The sequence below is a fragment of the Schistocerca cancellata genome, chromosome 2, assembly GCF_023864275.1.
Source record: "Schistocerca cancellata isolate TAMUIC-IGC-003103 chromosome 2, iqSchCanc2.1, whole genome shotgun sequence".
Lineage (NCBI taxonomy): Eukaryota > Metazoa > Arthropoda > Insecta > Orthoptera > Acrididae > Schistocerca > Schistocerca cancellata.
This window is the reverse complement of record NC_064627.1, coordinates 691846323-691863888: the sequence shown is the minus strand read 5'-3', so window position 1 is coordinate 691863888 and position 17566 is coordinate 691846323. Positions and strand designations below refer to the sequence as shown.

Sequence of the window (17566 nt, the reverse complement as noted above, 5' to 3'; positions counted from 1 at the left end):
CTAACATTCACTTTATCCAATAACCAAATCACATTTGGGATTTATAGAAAGCCCAGAACCAGTGACAACCATCTGTTTGACATCTTGCCAACCTACCTTTCAGTTACAAAAGAAGCTTCTTTTCTTCTATGGTTGATGGTTTATGTGACCTTCCCTTATAGTTAGAAACTATTTTGAAGAAGAGTGCTCAAAGTTGACACACTGATAGAACCAACGTTTACCATTCTAGTCTGGTACACTGAATGCACAATTAAAAAAAAAAAAAAAAACACCACACCACTCTAAAAATAGCACCACCTCAACCCCTCAGGGCGAGTACTTCTGAGCCCATATATGTCCCTGCATCTTTTCTGAGAGACCTCTCTTACAGAATTGCCAGCCTTCTTAAAAGTCGTCACATGAAGATAGCTTTCACAATTAACGATCAGGCCCAAAATTGTTTCTAGCACAACAAATGATTGTTGAAAGACCTATATTGTCCTTCAGCACCTACACACTCCAGTGCTTACAGTCTGGTCAAACTGATCAAGCCCTTAAAACCAGATTTCAAGAACATCTTTTAATTAGTACGGGCACTGTCAAAAACAACTCAAGAGAACCAAGTATAATCATCCTCCTCTAAGTCGCAAATGCTCCACACTGGCCCCAAAGGGAAAAAAGACTTTCACTTCTGGAAGAATTAGAAATTTCCAAGCTTGTGAAACGGTCTGCAGACCACCGTCGCAACAAGCAACTGATTACAAAAAATCTTACTCTTTGCGATACTACGTCATCTGCTGTCTTCCCAAATTGAAATCTTTCTGCCCCCCCCTCCCCCTCTTATCCTATTTCCTCATTAAAACCAATTGGTTTCCCAGCTCCCTTTCTTTCAACACTTATGGCACCTTTCTTTCCATTCTTCCCAGGTCAAAATTTTTATCTAACACAGCAAGTTCTTTTACCTTTCTTGTAACATTCTCTCTCTCTTACAAGACCCTTACATCGCTCATTTCTTCTTTTACCTCTTCCCTCTCCCCCCTCCTATTCCTTCATATTAATACATAAGGTTCCCTACATATTTAACCTCCTTGCTCCCATTCTCCTACATGTCATTCATACTTTCAATGCTGAAGAGCTGCCACCTAGCTGGCTTCCAACTCACGCAGTTCCTATTTTGTAATCTAGTTGCTCCACTTGCGTGTTTACAGTTCGTGAGGGCACTGCACTTCCACTTCATTCAGCTTGTTGGCTATAAATGTACACCTACTACTGCACCAGCTCTTCCTCCTGTTATAGTGATTTTAGCTACATAACATCTCTCTCTTATTACTTTATATTTTAATCCCACCCTTCCGCCCTCCCAACTTTTTATACTCTATGTTTCTGCTATTTATCTTCTTCCCTCTTTTTAGAGTTCCCCTCCAGTAACTTTTAGGTCATGATAAGTGTGTTCTCCACACCCATTTTACATGCCAAACGTGCCCTCTACTTAACCCTTTCAGTGCTCAACCACGCAAGTTTTCAAAGTTTTTATTTACTCACCTTTTATCGATATTACATCTGCTCCTTGCTAGGTTCAGTGTTTGAGTTTTTTAATTGGAATTAATAAAACTATCACACAATTGCAAAAGAGATTTGAACATCTGAATAATTTGCTGCATCTGCCATAATGAAACAGAATGGAATACATCACAATTCTACATCACTGGTCACTTCAAAAGTTCACAATCTTGCCATATGAGGGTACTAACAATCAAAAGAGAAAGAGACTACATTAATTAACCAGGTGGCTTGGATATTTCGAAAGCTGGTGGAGGTTGCAAATACCTACTTAACCCAGTAATCCCCCCCCCCCCTTCCCCAAACACACACACACACACACACACACACACACACACACACACACACACACACACACACACAAGAAGAGAGATGAGTAGTCCGAAGATGCACACACTCTTTCAAAATAGTTTTTAACCTCAAGCAACTGAGTGCTTCTCTTGTATGTCTCATTGTCCATTGACATTTTGCAACAGATATATGAATGACTACAGGAGCATCACAGATTTTCTGTACATAATGAATGTCAATATACTTGCAGCTGGATCTGATTATTAAAAGTTTTAATTTCACACCACAGACAATGCACCATAGGGAAAAAGATATATAACTGGGTGCCTACCTTCATTAGCTACCAATGATGCCTCCCCTGTATGTCGCACTGCAGGATACAAAAAATGCATGTTACTGGCAAAATAGTTACATATGCTAAATTCTCTACTTAGAACAGATTATATTCTTTTAATTACAAAAGTATTTTTGCAATACGAATCCAGTTTTAAAAATCACATACAGATTCTTTCCTTTGGTTTAAATCAAAACATACTCGAATGACAGACTTTTTGCAAGCAGCAGAGATGTTTTATGCGCCGGTAGTTGTCCTGATGTTTACTATAAGTAATTAAGATGATCTACAGCCAACAAAAATTAACACAGTTGGAAATCATTTCAAACTACAATGCTTAATCCGTATTCCAGTGTATTGTTAATTCACTAATACTGAAGATAACTGGTTATCAATAAGAGAGCTTTGGCTCTGTAAATGCACATATTCATTATTTAATTTTATAGCTGTTGAGCTGAATAATTACGAAACAGTAAAATGTATTATTCATATTAGTATAAAATGTGGAACAGAAACGAGCTTTAATAAAAAACTAGAGGTTGATGCAGCTCTCTTAAAAAGTTTAAGAGCCAAGATAGTCTATTAACAGTTTTAGTGTCACAGATTTTTAACAATGCAGTATTATTTTTACAACCAAATAGTCATTTTAAAGAAAAAAAGTGCAATTAAGTACTGAATACATACTAAATGCAAGCCATTTCTTATTATTTTATCATATAAATAAATCTATTAAGTCATTCTTAAAAATAAGACATCATTTTCAAACAAATTTCTAAGGTAGGCATGTATTACACTACTTTCATAACTATTTACACAGATAGGGAATTTATTTTCATAACAATGTATATAACTGGCAAAGTTTTGTTCCATCACTTGTAGAAGATAAGCCCTGTAATAACAGTTCATGAGGCTAAAATCAAATATCTTGGGCGACAATGTAAGATTGCAACAACTTCATATTAACTAGCAGCAGTTATTCCAGGCTGAAAGTAACCCTCAAGATATACGCACTGGATGCATATCACATTGTGAACTTAAACAACACAGAAAATAATTCTACTTCCAACAGTGGGCATATAATGTATACATTACTTTGTGCTGAAAGTCACACACATATGCAGGCAACAGAAAGTCATTATTTTGTGAAGTCATCAAGAAATGTGGGAGCTCATGCATGTTATGTGATCGAACCTGAAAGGTTTTGGATGGGTTCCATAGATACTATCCGCCATAACCCTTCAATCCAAATAAATAATTCACTGACCGATTTCACAAAATTACGCAATGTTTGGCTCGTGACCAAGTTTCACAAAGGTTTGTGAAGTTATATGCCTAACATGCAGGCACATCAAGAAATGACATGAACTATGTGAAGGTTATCCAGATGCTGATGTGTTCTTTAATGTCTGCACAAAGTGGTATGATTTACTAGAGCAACTTGACTATGTACATAAATGTGATTAATTCACTGTAAATTATCAATGTGTTTATAATCATCTCATACAATATGTGTATTTTTGACATGCATGGAATTATGCTTCTACGATGATATTTACATCTCCTAAACCAATATTAAACTTCTGAACATGACAGATTAATCTGCTGAAACCAGCTAAGCAAAATAAATTTCCTACCAGTGCAACTGACGACTGAATTTTACCTAAAAAGACAAGTGCCCATACGCACACACGCTAAAATGATATCCTCACGACAAGAGGGCTGAGGGAGGTCAGCCAAGCTGTTGGGAGAGGCTTAAATTCCCGGAACTTGTCCTCGTCAAGAAGAAGACCAGTGGTAATGCCAAAGTGGCACCACCTGCTAACAGATGGCAACACAGATAGCTAGCTGGCCGAGATATGAGGGCTGCAGCCTTGGCAGCAGCTTCAGCAGCCTCATTTCCCATCAGACCAACGTGACCAGGAACCCATATGAACATCACAGTGACTCCCTCAACAGCGAGCAAGTGGAAACTTTCTTGGACCCGTTGCACTAAGGGGTGGACTGTGTACAGCACACCGAGGCTCTGAAGGGAACAGAGAAAATTTGAGCATATAGGACAATTAAAAAGCCTGTGTCGTGAGATGCATGGGTGGCACGATAAAGGGTGAATACCCAAGACTGGTGTTTCTCGAGCTGATTACGTCTATTTTGTCCCTGTCTGCTAGATAAAACAAAATAGGCCTTTCTAATATCACAGCAATTTTGTAATACACCAAATAAATGAGACTGTTTTGGTACAAATGACCATTTTTATAACACGACAGAATATAATCCAATATGTACCAATATCAAATGCCTATTAGGCCTACTACAAGCAAAAAGCTTTATGTTAGGAAATAGTTTCACATTTCATTCATACGCACCTGCTTCTCAAGCACGTGATCGAAAAGTAGTATTACGAAATTTTTATACAAATTTGGAATCGTCTTATTCTTCCATAATTTGTGTGATATCTCCATTTCTTCCCCTCCCTCATTCTAACAAACAATCTTGTCATCACCAATTCTGTAGCTATTTCTGCCACTGTCAAAATTTGTTCACCGATTAACTTCACTAACCCTGCCAGAACCACAGGTTTAGTTATCCTGCGATTATTTCCCAGTTAGGCATCATTACGTGTTCGAACAACAAGTTTTCCGCGTTACAGAATAGAACTTACGCGGCTGCTAGCCAGGGACTGTACTACTGGTCCTTACTAGTGTAGCGATCCGGCCAAAAATTTTCTGTCAATATTTCATTTTCTTGGATACACCAAGAAGATAATCTTTCACACCTCTTATTCCTGTCAGTCATTTATTTCTATTCTGGTAATCTGAATCTACGGATTTCGCTAGTAATTATAACAATTCTGATCTTTCGCAAATCCAATCAACCACATAATCAGACAGCGATTGGCATTCATCCGTTAGGCTTTACTCCCTTGGCTCGTATAGCACCGTCCCCTTTTGTCTGCGGAAAGTTTATTTCTAGATGTGACGAGGATTTTCCTGACAGAGACATCACGTACACTATGCTTGCATTCAAAAGTCAACTTTTGATTCATTCAGAAATCAACTTAACATGTTCAAAAACTAACAGGGAAGCGTTTCAAAATCATATGAATAATTGATAGGCAAACGTGCGTTGGATGCTAGGCGCTTTGTGAAACAAGTTTTTTCCTTCAAGAATATGAATTTGGCAACTCCTTCTCCCGGTAGCATCTAGCTGCTTGCTGAGACTGTTTGCACAGCCAACAGCTACATTCCTGTTGCCAGAAGTGGGAGAATCTACTACTCAAACATGACTCAACTGTGCATGTGCATGAGTCTGTGTGCAACTGCTAAAACAAATCGAATGTAAACAGTTGCGACTTCACGCTCACTGGAGGCAATTTGTTGTAATGAAGCACTGCATAGTCTTCCTCAAGCCTTTGACACATTTTCAACTGGCAGACGCTTGCATGAGCAATGTGTGTCGTCGTATGTGGCGCATTTCCTATGCAATTTAAGTTATTTTCATTTTTTTCTCTCATTTATGTTTCATTGTTGAATTATTATTTTGCAGTAGCGGGATACAGTAGTATCCTTTGTCAAAGTATCGGTTCTTACCAGTCAAAAGTACAAAAATTTAACTGAAAACTAAAACAATGAAAAATTCCCGGAATTATAAAAATATTCCGGGTTTTTCCCAGTTTTCTCCAGGATGAAAAAATTCCCGGGTTTTTCCCGGATCTCCTGGGTCGTATACACCCTGCTAATACCAAAAACTGGGGTGAGATTTTAGCTTATTTCAGCAAACTACGTTATGATACTTTAATACTGGCCTTTGTTGCTGCTGATAACTAATTTTTAATGCCAAGTAGAACATAAAACTCACAGTATTTACATGCCAGACTCAGAATTTCATACATTGATATAATGCATTTGTTATTGCAACAGACTTAGAGCTGCTACAATGCAAGTGAGAATAAATTTCATTTTCCATAAATATTTATATATTGGAATTATTTTGTGAACTAGCACTCCTTTTGCCAATTTTTCTTTTTTCAAAATTATATAGAAGCTTCTGGATGATGGGGGGTGGCAGTACATAGCCAGTGCAGTCCCAATAAAGTAGGAAATGAGGCAGATTGCTGGCTTAAGTCATATGGGCTCCTAAAGGTCTAGTGATACTAAGTAAGAGGTGGGATAAAAAGTTTTCTTTGACAACTATTGTCCATACCAAAAAGGCTAACACTGATCATCTATTCAGTTATAGATGTAACCATGCAGCAAGATGACAATATGAAAGTCAAAAGATTCACACACTGAAAAATCTTCACAAATTCAAGCTGACGATAATCAAAAACTTAGAATGATTATTCCTGAAAGAATTCCCTTTTGCATCAAGTGTAGAAAAAAGTTCCACTATTCAACAATTGTTAAATAACAATGAAGTTACTGACCACAGAAATTTTTGTTGATTAAGGCTCTTTGAAACTAGTTTGAAAGAGTGTTATACAAGTGTGGCCAAGTAAGTACTCATGTTTGATGACTTGCTAATGCAAGCCGGTGTTAGACTATATTAATACCAAAATGACACTGACTTAAGAGTTTATTTTGAATCTATCTACCCACCCATTGAAGTGAGTTGTGCTATGTGGTTTTTTGTGATAAGTGTAAAGCTCAGTACCATTAACTGGGACACATTTTTTGCTTTTGGATCGGAAAATAAGTGCACTCAAATACTTTATTCATTGTTGACATACGCCTATATAACAGAAAGAGAGAGAGAGAGAGAGAGAGAGAGAGAGAGAGAGAGAGAGAGTGTGTGTGTGTGTGTGTGTGTGTGTGTGTGTGTGTGTGTGTGTGTGTGTGTGTGTGTGTCTCATGGAGGAAAGTATATTTGATTTGCAAAAAAATCTTTATTCCTAAAATGGGCGGTTATTAAACTAGCCTTGAAAATACCAACGAGATGGTGGACAACTCAGCACAAGATTGAAAATACGCATTGCTCTTTCACACTGGACACAGAAATAAGCCTGCAATATGTTACCAAGACAGGTCAATTGTTCACAGTCATGTGAAAAATATACTACACTTTTAACTCATACAAGAATTTCATTAATACCAATGTAAGTAAATTGACAAATGGCTTTCCATAAATAAAATACTGTAAAGGCTTTGTTTTGAATTTAATGTAATACCCATAAGATACTACAGTTGAAATGAGTCTTCCCTAAATTTTTGTGCCATATCCCAGCAGAAAGTTTTTGAGCCTTTCTTTTTCAGTGAAGCAACTGTAACTAGTTTTTTTTATCTTGATGGGCTACAACTATGGCTCCTCCTCCAATTGGATGAAGCTGAACCACTGAATTCTATTTGGCAGCGAGATGGTGGACAAGATTGATTTAATAACGATGTACCTGACCACTACGTTGGCTGCAAGAGGCCAGGTGACAGGGCTCGTTTCACAAGGGCTCTATGTTCACCTGATCTGACACCATGCAGTTTTACCTTTGTGAGATCATACAGGACCATGTATATGTGCCTCCACTACCAGCTGATATATTAAGGTTTGAGAAGAAGTCGCCCATCAAATCAGTGTGTGTCAAGTGCTGAATGGTGCTCAAATTTAACACTTTAAAGAAAAATGGTGAGTTTCTTTTTCATTTGATGAATTATTCATAACTATAAATTTAATGTAATAAATGCAGTTTTGAAACTACTTAATCAGTCCTCTCATGCAGTATGTACCCATGTGGGATGGTAGCATATTGGCTGGGTGAAATAGTAGTCTAGGTAAAGTGAGAACTGAGTTTCTCCTGGCGTTACAATGTAACAGCCTAAGGTTAAAATCTTTAACCAATGATCAAAATGTCCCAGGTTCCGGGTTTGAATTCAGACACTACTCAAATTTTGAAATGAAAAAAAAAGCTCATCTTTGAATTTGTGCTTTAAAAACAGTCTTATAGTCTTGTTCTCTATATTGTTGTCATGGAAATATGTGACAATATTTTTTGTTACATTATTAGAGAAGGAAAGTTGCAACTCACCATATAGCAGAGATGCTAAGTCGTGATAGGCACAACAAAAAGATGCATGAAATTATAGCTTTTGGCCATTAAGGCCATTGTCAACAACACACACACACACACACACACACACACACACACACACACACACACCTGCAGTCTCAGGCAACTGAAACCACACTGCAAGCAGCAACACCAGTGCATGACGGGAATGACAACCGCGCAGGGGGGGAAGGAGGAGGCTGGGGCAGGGAGGGGGAGGGATAATATGATGGGAGTGGCAGGCAGTGAAGTGCTGCAGTTTAAACAGAGGGCAGGAGAGAAGTTGGGGAGGGGAGGGAGGAAGCAGCAGAAAAGGGAAAAATAAAAGTAAATTAAAAGACTGTGTGTGTGTGTGTGTGTGTGTGTGTGTGTGTGTGTGTGTGTGTGTGTGTGGGGTTTGAGGTTTTCGGGCACTAAACAGCGTGGTCATCAGCAGCCAAACGCATAGAAACAGGAACACATGCAGTGAAGGGACGAAGACGGACACCGAACAAGGAGAACGGCTAAAAGACACAGACCTGACGCAGTTCCAAATCCTCACATACAGAGGCAAAACAAGAAGAGAAGAAACGCACTAAAGGAGGAAAGGAAACACAAGGAAAAGAGAACAGAAATCAAAGTGAAACAAGTAGGTAATCGTGACTGGCGGATCTCTTACCTAAAGCCTGGGTGAGCCAGTCACCCAGCAGCACATTAGAATCCTCTCCCTAAAATCCGAGGCAACAAACTGGACAGGACACAGAACCGTAAGACCTTACCCACAGTCGTTGCGTCGTCTTGCAAAATAGTGGGCAAATCTGGTGGCAAGGAAACCACCGCCCTCTGGTCAGAGAATAAAGGACAGTCAAGTAAAATGTGGCGGACCGTAATCTGGACGCCACAAGCACTGCAGATTGGGGGGTCCTCCCGCCGGAGTAAAAAACCGTGCATTAAGGGCCTGTGCCCGATGCGGAGGCGAGTGAGGAGAACCTCATCCCGCCTGCATGACTGGTAGGACGTACGCCATGGCCGTGTGGTGGCCTTGACCAGACGCAGCTTATTTTCACTGACTGCCAGCCACTCCTCTTCCCATTGACGCATAACACGAAAACGCAAAAGGGAGGTAACAGCATGGAGGGGGACGGCACATTCAACAACGTGAGGGAGGGAACATGCATCTTTGGCAGCCACATCCGCCAGTTCGTTTCCTCTAATTCCCACGTGCCCCGGCACCCAGCAGAAAGAAACCTCCTTCCCCTGCCGTTGCAGGTGGAGTAGGGCATCATGGATGTTCTGGACGACCGTATCCGCTGGGTACAAGTGTTGCATGGTCTGAAGGGTACTCAGGGAGTCAGAACAGATGAGAAACTTAAGACTGGGAACACATCTCATCTGCTCCAATGCCCGCAAGATTGCAAACAATTCGGCATCAAAGATGGTAAACGCTGCAGGAAGCCGTAACTTGACGACTCGATCAGGGAAAACAACAGCACAACTAACAGAGTCCCCCTGTTTAGAGCCATCCGTAAATACTGGTACATGGTCGGGATGCTGGTTTAAAATATCGTAAAATAAGGAGGTAAAAACAAATGCTGGAGTGCAGCTCCTCCAGTACTCTGACAAGTCTAAAAGGACGCTGGGCCTCTGGAGCAACCAGGATGGCAGACGGGTAAAACCCTGGAGTTGGGGTGCCACACGCTCCACACCAAGGGACTCAAGCAAATGCTTGGCACGAATCCCAAATGGTCTCGTTGCCCTTGGGCGACTGGAAAAAGAGACGTTCCATAGGCGGTCAGGCAACAGTAGGGTATGCAGGGGAGGTAGGACAGGCAAGGAATTGACACACCCGTCGCACCATGAGGAGTTTCCGCCGGATGGCGAGCGGCGGTTCCCCTGCCTCAGCACACAGGCTGGGGATGGGACTGGTACGGAAGGCACCAGTAGCCAGCCTGATACCCTCATGGTGTACTGCGTCAAGAATCTTCAGATACGAAGGCCTCGCTGACCCATACACAGTGCATCCATAGTCAAGACGCGACCGGACAAAAGCCCTATAAAACTGCAGCAGACGCACCCGATCTGCTCCCCAGGACCGATGGCTCAGACACTTCAAAATATTCAGCGCCTTCAGGGCCCGCACCTTGAGGTCTTTAAGGTGCGGCAACCACAACTTGGAATCAAAAGTGAGGCCCAGGAACCTCACAGTGTCCCTAAAAGGAAGAATGGTGCCCCTCAGACGCAATTCAGGGGAGGTAAAAGCACATCGAGAACGATTAAAATGAACACACACACATTTGTCTGCAGAAAAGGTAAAACCCGTCTTCGCAGTCCATGCCTCTAATCGCTGTATCGTAAGCTGCAGCTGCCGACTAGCAGTGACAAGACTGGAGGAAGAACAGAAAACAGCAAAATCGTCCACAAACAAGGAGCACTGGGCAGGACTCCGGATAGTGGACGTGATACTGTTAATGGCGATGGCAAAGAGGGTGACACTTAAAATGCTTCCCTGAGGAACACCATTCTCCTGCACGTACAAATCAGATAACACATTACCAACCCGGTATCGAAAGAGGCGGCGGGAAAGAAAGGACCAAATGAAGATGGGGAGATGGCCACGAAAGCCCCACTGATGGAGTTGATTGAGGATAAGGCGCCGCCAAGTAGTGTCATACGCCTTATTAATGTCAAAGAATACACCTAGACAATGCTGGTTACGTAGGAAGGCCTGCTGGATGGCCGCCTCAAGCAGGGTCAAGTTGTCTATAGTTGAACGACATCTCCGAAAGCCACACTGAGAGTGGCTAAGGAGCTGCCTGGTCTCGAGCAGCCAAACCAGGCGACAGTTGACCATGCGTTCCAATGTCTTCCCAACACAGCTCGTCAAAGCAATACTCCGATAACTACTGGGATGCATTCGGTCTTTTCCCGGTTTGAGGAGGGGAATAAAAATCGCCTCCCTCCACGAGTCAGGGAACGTGCCGGACGACCATATCATATTAAAACAATTCAGGAGAACTTCCTTGGATGGCAGCAACAAGTGCTGCAGCATGCTGTACAGGATTTGATCATCACCTGGCGCAGTATCATGAGCCACAGACAGCGCCGAATCCAGTTCCCACATTGTGAAGGGGCATTTGTAGGGTTCAGAATTTGGAGACCGGAAGTCCAAGTGATCCCTCTCGATGGCAGTGCGGTAGCGGCAGAAATCTGGATCACAGTTAATAGTGGCAGTAGATTCCGCAAAATACATGGCCAGTGTCTGGGCAATGTCTCTCGGTGCCGTGAGTAGACAACCCTGATGCAGCAATGCCGTGACAGGTAGTTGGCTGCGTTTCCCGGAAATCCTCCTGATGGCTTCCAATACTTTTGTAGAACTAGTGGAGCGGGAGATGGAGTTCAGGAACGATTGCCATGACCGTCGTTTGCTCTCTTTAATCCCTCGCCGCGCTTTGGCTCTTGCCACCCGAAAGGCCGCAAGATTGTCAGCTGAGGGACGGCACTTGAAGCGGTGCAGAGCTGCACGGCAGGCTCGGATGGCTGAGCGGCACTCAGTGTTCCACCAAGGGACAGGGCGCCTCTTGGGATGACTTGAGGACCGTGGGATCGACAATTCAGCAGCATGGGAGATCACGGCTGTAACATGGTCGACCCATTCGTGGACGCTGTCACGGTGTTCCAAAACAGCTAAATCGCTGAAAAGTGTCCAGTCAGCTCTGCAGAGGTACCACCTGGGTGGCACTGGTAATGCCACAGTCTCATCCAGGAGGCGAATCCAAAGGGGGAAGTGGTCACTAGAATGGAGGTCAGCAGCAACCTCCCACAGAGCAGAATCCGCGAGTGCTGGAGAGCAAAAGGAAAGGTCAATAACTGATAACGACCCAGAAGCAGTACAGAAATGAGTGGGAGCACCAGAGTTGAGGATGCACAGTTCTTCGGATGCCATGAGGCTTTCCAGAATGCGACCCCTGGGGCAAGTAGTCATTGTGCCCCATAAGATATTATGAGCATTGAAGTCCCCCAGAAGGAGAAATGGGCGGGGGAGTTGGGTAATAAGGTCTGTGAGAGCCTCAGAGTCTGTTGCATCCTGAGGTGGTAAGTAAACGGAACAGATTGTGAGCCTCCCCGCCCCACAAGAAGGTCAACGGCAACTGCTTGCAAGTCCGTAACGAGAGGGAGCTCAGATGAGTGGTGCATGTCATGGACAAAAACTGCAACACCACCCTTGGCCCTTTCCCCCATCAGATCATCTTTTCGATACACGGTATAGCCCCGTAAAGAAGGAGAATCAGTGGCCCGGAAATGTGTCTCTTGGAGACATATGCACAAGGGGTGCTCTTGTACAAGGAGTTGTAATTCGGCCACATGCTTCCTGAACCCATTCAGGTTCCACTGTAATATGGGAGCCAGTGATCAGGGTGGCTGAATTTTCACCCTGCCCCTGTGCTTTGGAGGGGAGCCCGTATTGGCCGGAGATTTATTCCTGGGGCCAGAATATCGCTCCCGGTCGACATCAATGTCCATCAGCTCTGATGGCAACCCAAGGGAGATGTCACAGATAGTACGATGGCATCGTCATCGGACTGACCCTGACTAGTGTCCTCAGGTGGCAAAACCTTCACCTTCGGCGTCTTCGTCTTGGGGGGCTTAGAATGCAGAACATTGTCAACAGTTGGAGCTTTACTCGCCTGGGCAGAAGGTGCCATATGGGGAGAGGCAGGAAGTACCCCAATGTCAGCAACCACGGCCTTGTCCGACGTTGTGGGGAGAGCTGCAGGTTGCAAAACAACCGCAGCAGCACAAGTGCACTGGCAAACGCAAGTATTAGTGCTGACACTAGCAACCTCCGTTTGTGTAGCAACAGTGGCCAACTGTACCGGTTTCTGCAGAGTGGAAGCGAAAGATGTTGTAAACACAGGAGGCTGCATGGCCTTAAAGAGCTTCTTGGCCTCACCATAGGGGATGCGCTTAGTTGTTTTGATCTCCTGTATCTTCCGTTCCTCGAGATAGATGGGGCAGACCCGGCTCCAGACAGGGTGACTCCCAGAGCAATTCACGCACTTCACAGGCGATGAACAATCGGCTCCTTCATGGGCAGGCTGACCACATTTACCACAAGTGGCTATCCCATTGCACCCCAACGTAGTATGCCCAAAGTGCTGACATTTAAAACAGCGCATTGGGTTCGGGAAATATGGCCGTACTGGCAAACGTAAGAAACCCGCTTTAACATGCTCTGGGAGTCTCGGGCAATTGAACGTGAGAATAAACGAGTCGGATTTGACTAGGTCACCATCGACTCGTTTCATAATATGCTGCACGTCGACAATACCTTCGTCAGCCCACTCAGATTTCAACTCGTCCTTGGGGATATCCACCAAGTCCCTACATGTCACAACACCCTTACTATAGTTCAAAGTGGAGTGGAGCTCGGTCTCGATAGCGTACTCTCCGAGACAGGTTGCTTTCCGAAGAGAAGTGACTTGATGGGAACTAGAAGTTTCAACTAACAGAGTACCATTGCGCAGACGCTTCACAGATTTCAGTGTTCCTGCAATTCCCTCAAGACCCTTGTGGATGTAAAAGGGAGAAACTCTCTCAAAGCTACCTTCCCTCCGTTTGACAATCAAAAACACATTCTGATTATCAGCATGTGCTCTGTTACGACAGTCTGATAAATCTCTAGTAACACCAGGCGCTGGAGGACTCCCAGCACGAAGTCGCTTTTTCGATTGGGTTTGTTTTCCTACCAGTGGCCCACCCAATCCACTGGTAGGGGGAAACATAGAGGTCGAAGGGTCCATTGTGGTCCCACGAGCAGCTAGGGAACTAAAGGTCCGCTCAGACAGAGCCCCGCGTGCCTGAGTAAGCCTGATACAACTGGGGTGCGGCAGGTGCCCCAGAGGTTGCCCGCTTGCGACTGTTCCACCCCAACAGACATGCATCTCATAGGCGCGGAGCACACCGGAAGATTGAGGGGTTTTTATAGAGGTTTACCTTTCTCGCAATCCAGGCGGTCAAGCCAAGATTACCATTCCCCGCAGCACACAACATTCCACCGCCACGCCATGCGGTGGTCGCTGAAGCATGTCCGGGGGTTACGGTGACAGGAGACTGGCGGCGCTGACCAGTCCCCAGCTCAGGACCCCGGGGTCGCCAAGCCCGTACTCAGCAAACGAATGCTGAGCCCCTGGGGGGTAAAAGACTGGGTGTGGCAGTGAAATGACAGCAGTGTAGTGCTGGAATGGGACAGTGACTAATGAAGGTTGAGGCCAGGAGGGTTACAGGAACATAGGATGTATTGCGGGGAAAGCTCCTACCTGCACAATTCAGAAAAGCTGGTGTTGGGGGGAAGGATCCATATGGCATAGGCTATGAAGCAGTCACTGGAGTGAGGGATATCATGTTTGGCAGTGTGTTCAGCTACAGGGTGGTCCACTTGTTTTTTGGCCACAGTTTGTCGGTGGCCATTCATGTGGACAGACAGTTTGTTGCTTGTCATGCCTACATAGAATGCAGCAAAGTGGTTGCAGCTTAGCTTGTAGGCCATATGGCTGGTTTCACAGGTACCCCTGCTTTTTAAGGGATAGGTGATGTTAGTGACCTGACTGGACTAGGTGATAGAAGGAGGATGTATGGGACAGGTTTTGCATCTAGGTCTATTACAGGGGTATGAGCCATGAGATAAGGGATTGGGAGCAGTGGTTGTGTAAGGATACACGAGTATATTGTGTAGGTTCAGTTGATGGCAGAATACCACTGTAGGAGTGATGGGAAGGATAGTGGGCATGACATTTCTCATTTCAGGGCACCGCATCAGGTAATCAAAACCCTGGCAGAGAATGTAATTCAGTTGCTACAGACCTGGATGGTACTGAGTTACAAGGGGATGCTGCTCTGTGGCTGGACTGTGGGACTTTGAGAGGTGGTGGGAGACTGGAAAGATAAGGCACAGCAGATTTGTTTTTGTACAAGGTTGTGAGGATAATTACAGTCAGTAAAGGCTTCAGTGAGACCCTCGGTATATTCCGAAAGGGACTACTCGTCACTGCAGATGCGACGACGATCAGTGGCTAGGCTGTACGTAAGGGACTTCTTTGTATGGAATGAGCAGCTGTCAAAGTGGAGGTATTGCTGCTAGTTAGTAGGTTCGATATGGACAGAGGTACTTATGTAGTCATCTCTGAGGTGGAGGTCAATATCTAGGAAAGTGACTTGTTGGGTTGAGCAGGGCTAGGTGAAGCAAATGATGAAAAAATTGTTGAGGTTCTGGAGTAATGTAGATAGGGTGTCATCTTCGATACAGATAGCAAAGATGTCATCAATGAATCTGAACCAGGTGAGATGTTTAGGATTCTAGGCTTTTAGGAAGGATTCTTCTAGGTGGTCCATGAATAGGTTGGCATAGGACAGTGCAATGCAGGTGCTCATAGCTGTATCCCGGATTTGTTTGTATGTAATGCCTTCAAATGAGAAGTACTTGTGGGTGAGGATATAGTTGGTCATGGCGTCTAGGAAGGAGGTTGTTGGTTTGGAATCCATAGGGCATTTGGAAAGGCTAGTGTTCAATAGCTGTTAGGCCATTGGCACTAGGAATGTTTGTGTACAGGGAGGTGGCATCAATAGTGACGAGCAGGGCGGTAATGGGACACCCATTCCATACCAAGAAGCTCTTCCATACAGCCTAGCTACCTGTGCTCCTTGCGTCTGCAGTGACCCCACCATCTCCCAAAGTTGCACAGTCCAGGGACAGAGGAGCATTCCCCTCTTAACTCAGTACCATCCGGGACTGGAGCAACTGAATTACATTCTCCGTCAGGGTTTCAATTACCTCACGTTGTGCCCTGAAATGAGAAATGTCCTGCTATCATTCCCACCTCTCCTACAGTGGTATTCTGCCATCCACCGAACCTACACAATATACTCTTCCATCCTTACACAACTGCTGCTCCCAATACCTTACCTTAAGGCTCATACCCCTGTAATAGACCTAGATGCAAGACCTATCCCATACATCATCCTACTACCACCTACTCCAGTCCTAACATCACCTATACCATCGAAGGCAGGGCTACCTGTGAAACCAGTCATGTGGTTTACAAGCTGAGCTGCAATCACTGTGCTGCATTCTATGTAGACATGACAACCAACAAGCTGTCTGTCCGCATGAATGGCCACCGACAAACTGTGGCCAAGAAACAAGTGGACCACCCTGTTGCTGAACACGCTGCCAAATCTGATGTCCCTCATTTTAATGGCTGCTTCACAGCCTGTGCCATATGGATCCTTCCCGCCAACACCAGCTTTTCTGAATTGTGCAGGTGGGAACTTTCCCTGCAATACATCCTATGTTCCCGTAACCCTCCTGGCCTCAACCTTCGTTATTCACTGTCCTCACCCGTCCAGCCCCCTCCCTGATCCCATTCCATCACTACACAGCCATCATTTCACTGCCACACCCAGTCTTTTAATTTCTTTTTATTTCTCTCCTTTCCGTTACTGATGAAGTGGCATCCAAACTTCGACCATCATTTTCTTGGCAACTATTGGGTGTTGGTGCCTAAGCCGAAATAGACGTCCCCTCGTTTTCTCCCTGCTCTGACTCTGCCAAGTTTTGACTATCATGTTCCTCTTGCAAGTGCCTGAGAGTGACATTCACTAGAGGGAAGATGCAAGTAATGAAATAGTATTCAAATGATGACTAAATCATTTTTCTGAGGCTGTCCTGGCAGCAACCTGCATCAGATGCATAAAAATGGACATCAGAGTGTATGCTCACAGTGCTGCTTCAGACTGAAGACAGACAGAACACTGCAGGGTGCTGCTATAATGTGTGTTACATAGTAGATATCATCACACATTTTGATGTATCTGTGGAAATTGTGTATTTAATGAAACAAAAGCATATACATTCACCAATACACCACAGAGAATACAACATCTTTACATGGCTATACATTCTGAGAAGCTCAGAGATAGTGACTTAAATAATACTTTAAATGGAAGCATATGATTCATTGTATCATCTTGAAGTAAATGAGAAGGTGCTATACTTGGCGTTTTGACCCTTAGCTGCCAAACTGGCTGAAATACTTACAGTTTGTTATACATGACAAGTCAGAGGCTTACCAATTACAAAGAAACATCTGCATTCCTTTACATTAATAGCAACAAGAACTTACCTGCACCATTATCCTTAACAAGCACATGTTCTGTCATAGTGATCTTTGATGAATTGGATGCTGTACGCAGGGATGAATACAATACACAGCACATCCATATAGCAAGCCCAATGATTCCTTCCATTTTCACATTGTTGCCATTAGGATCCTCAGTGGTACCAGATATAGTGTTCAGAAGACTCAGCTTACAGTTTGTATCTGCAAAAGCAA

General features: G+C 44.0%; 1 protein-coding gene across 2 annotated transcripts in view; it reads right to left on the bottom strand.

Annotated features, from left to right (window-relative positions):
• Positions 1-17566, bottom strand: part of LOC126162449 (serine incorporator 1) — a 122476-nt gene that overhangs the window by 9000 nt on the left and 95910 nt on the right. Inside the window, exons 7-8 of one of the 2 annotated variants that reach the window (XM_049918965.1) lie at positions 17357-17554; positions 2162-2200 (exon numbers count right to left, since the gene is read on the bottom strand). In XM_049918965.1, coding sequence (XP_049774922.1) covers positions 2162-2200; positions 17357-17554 — 237 coding nt within the window. The remainder of the gene's footprint in view (positions 1-2161; positions 2201-17356; positions 17555-17566) is intronic. The other variant, XM_049918966.1, reaches the window with a different exon arrangement.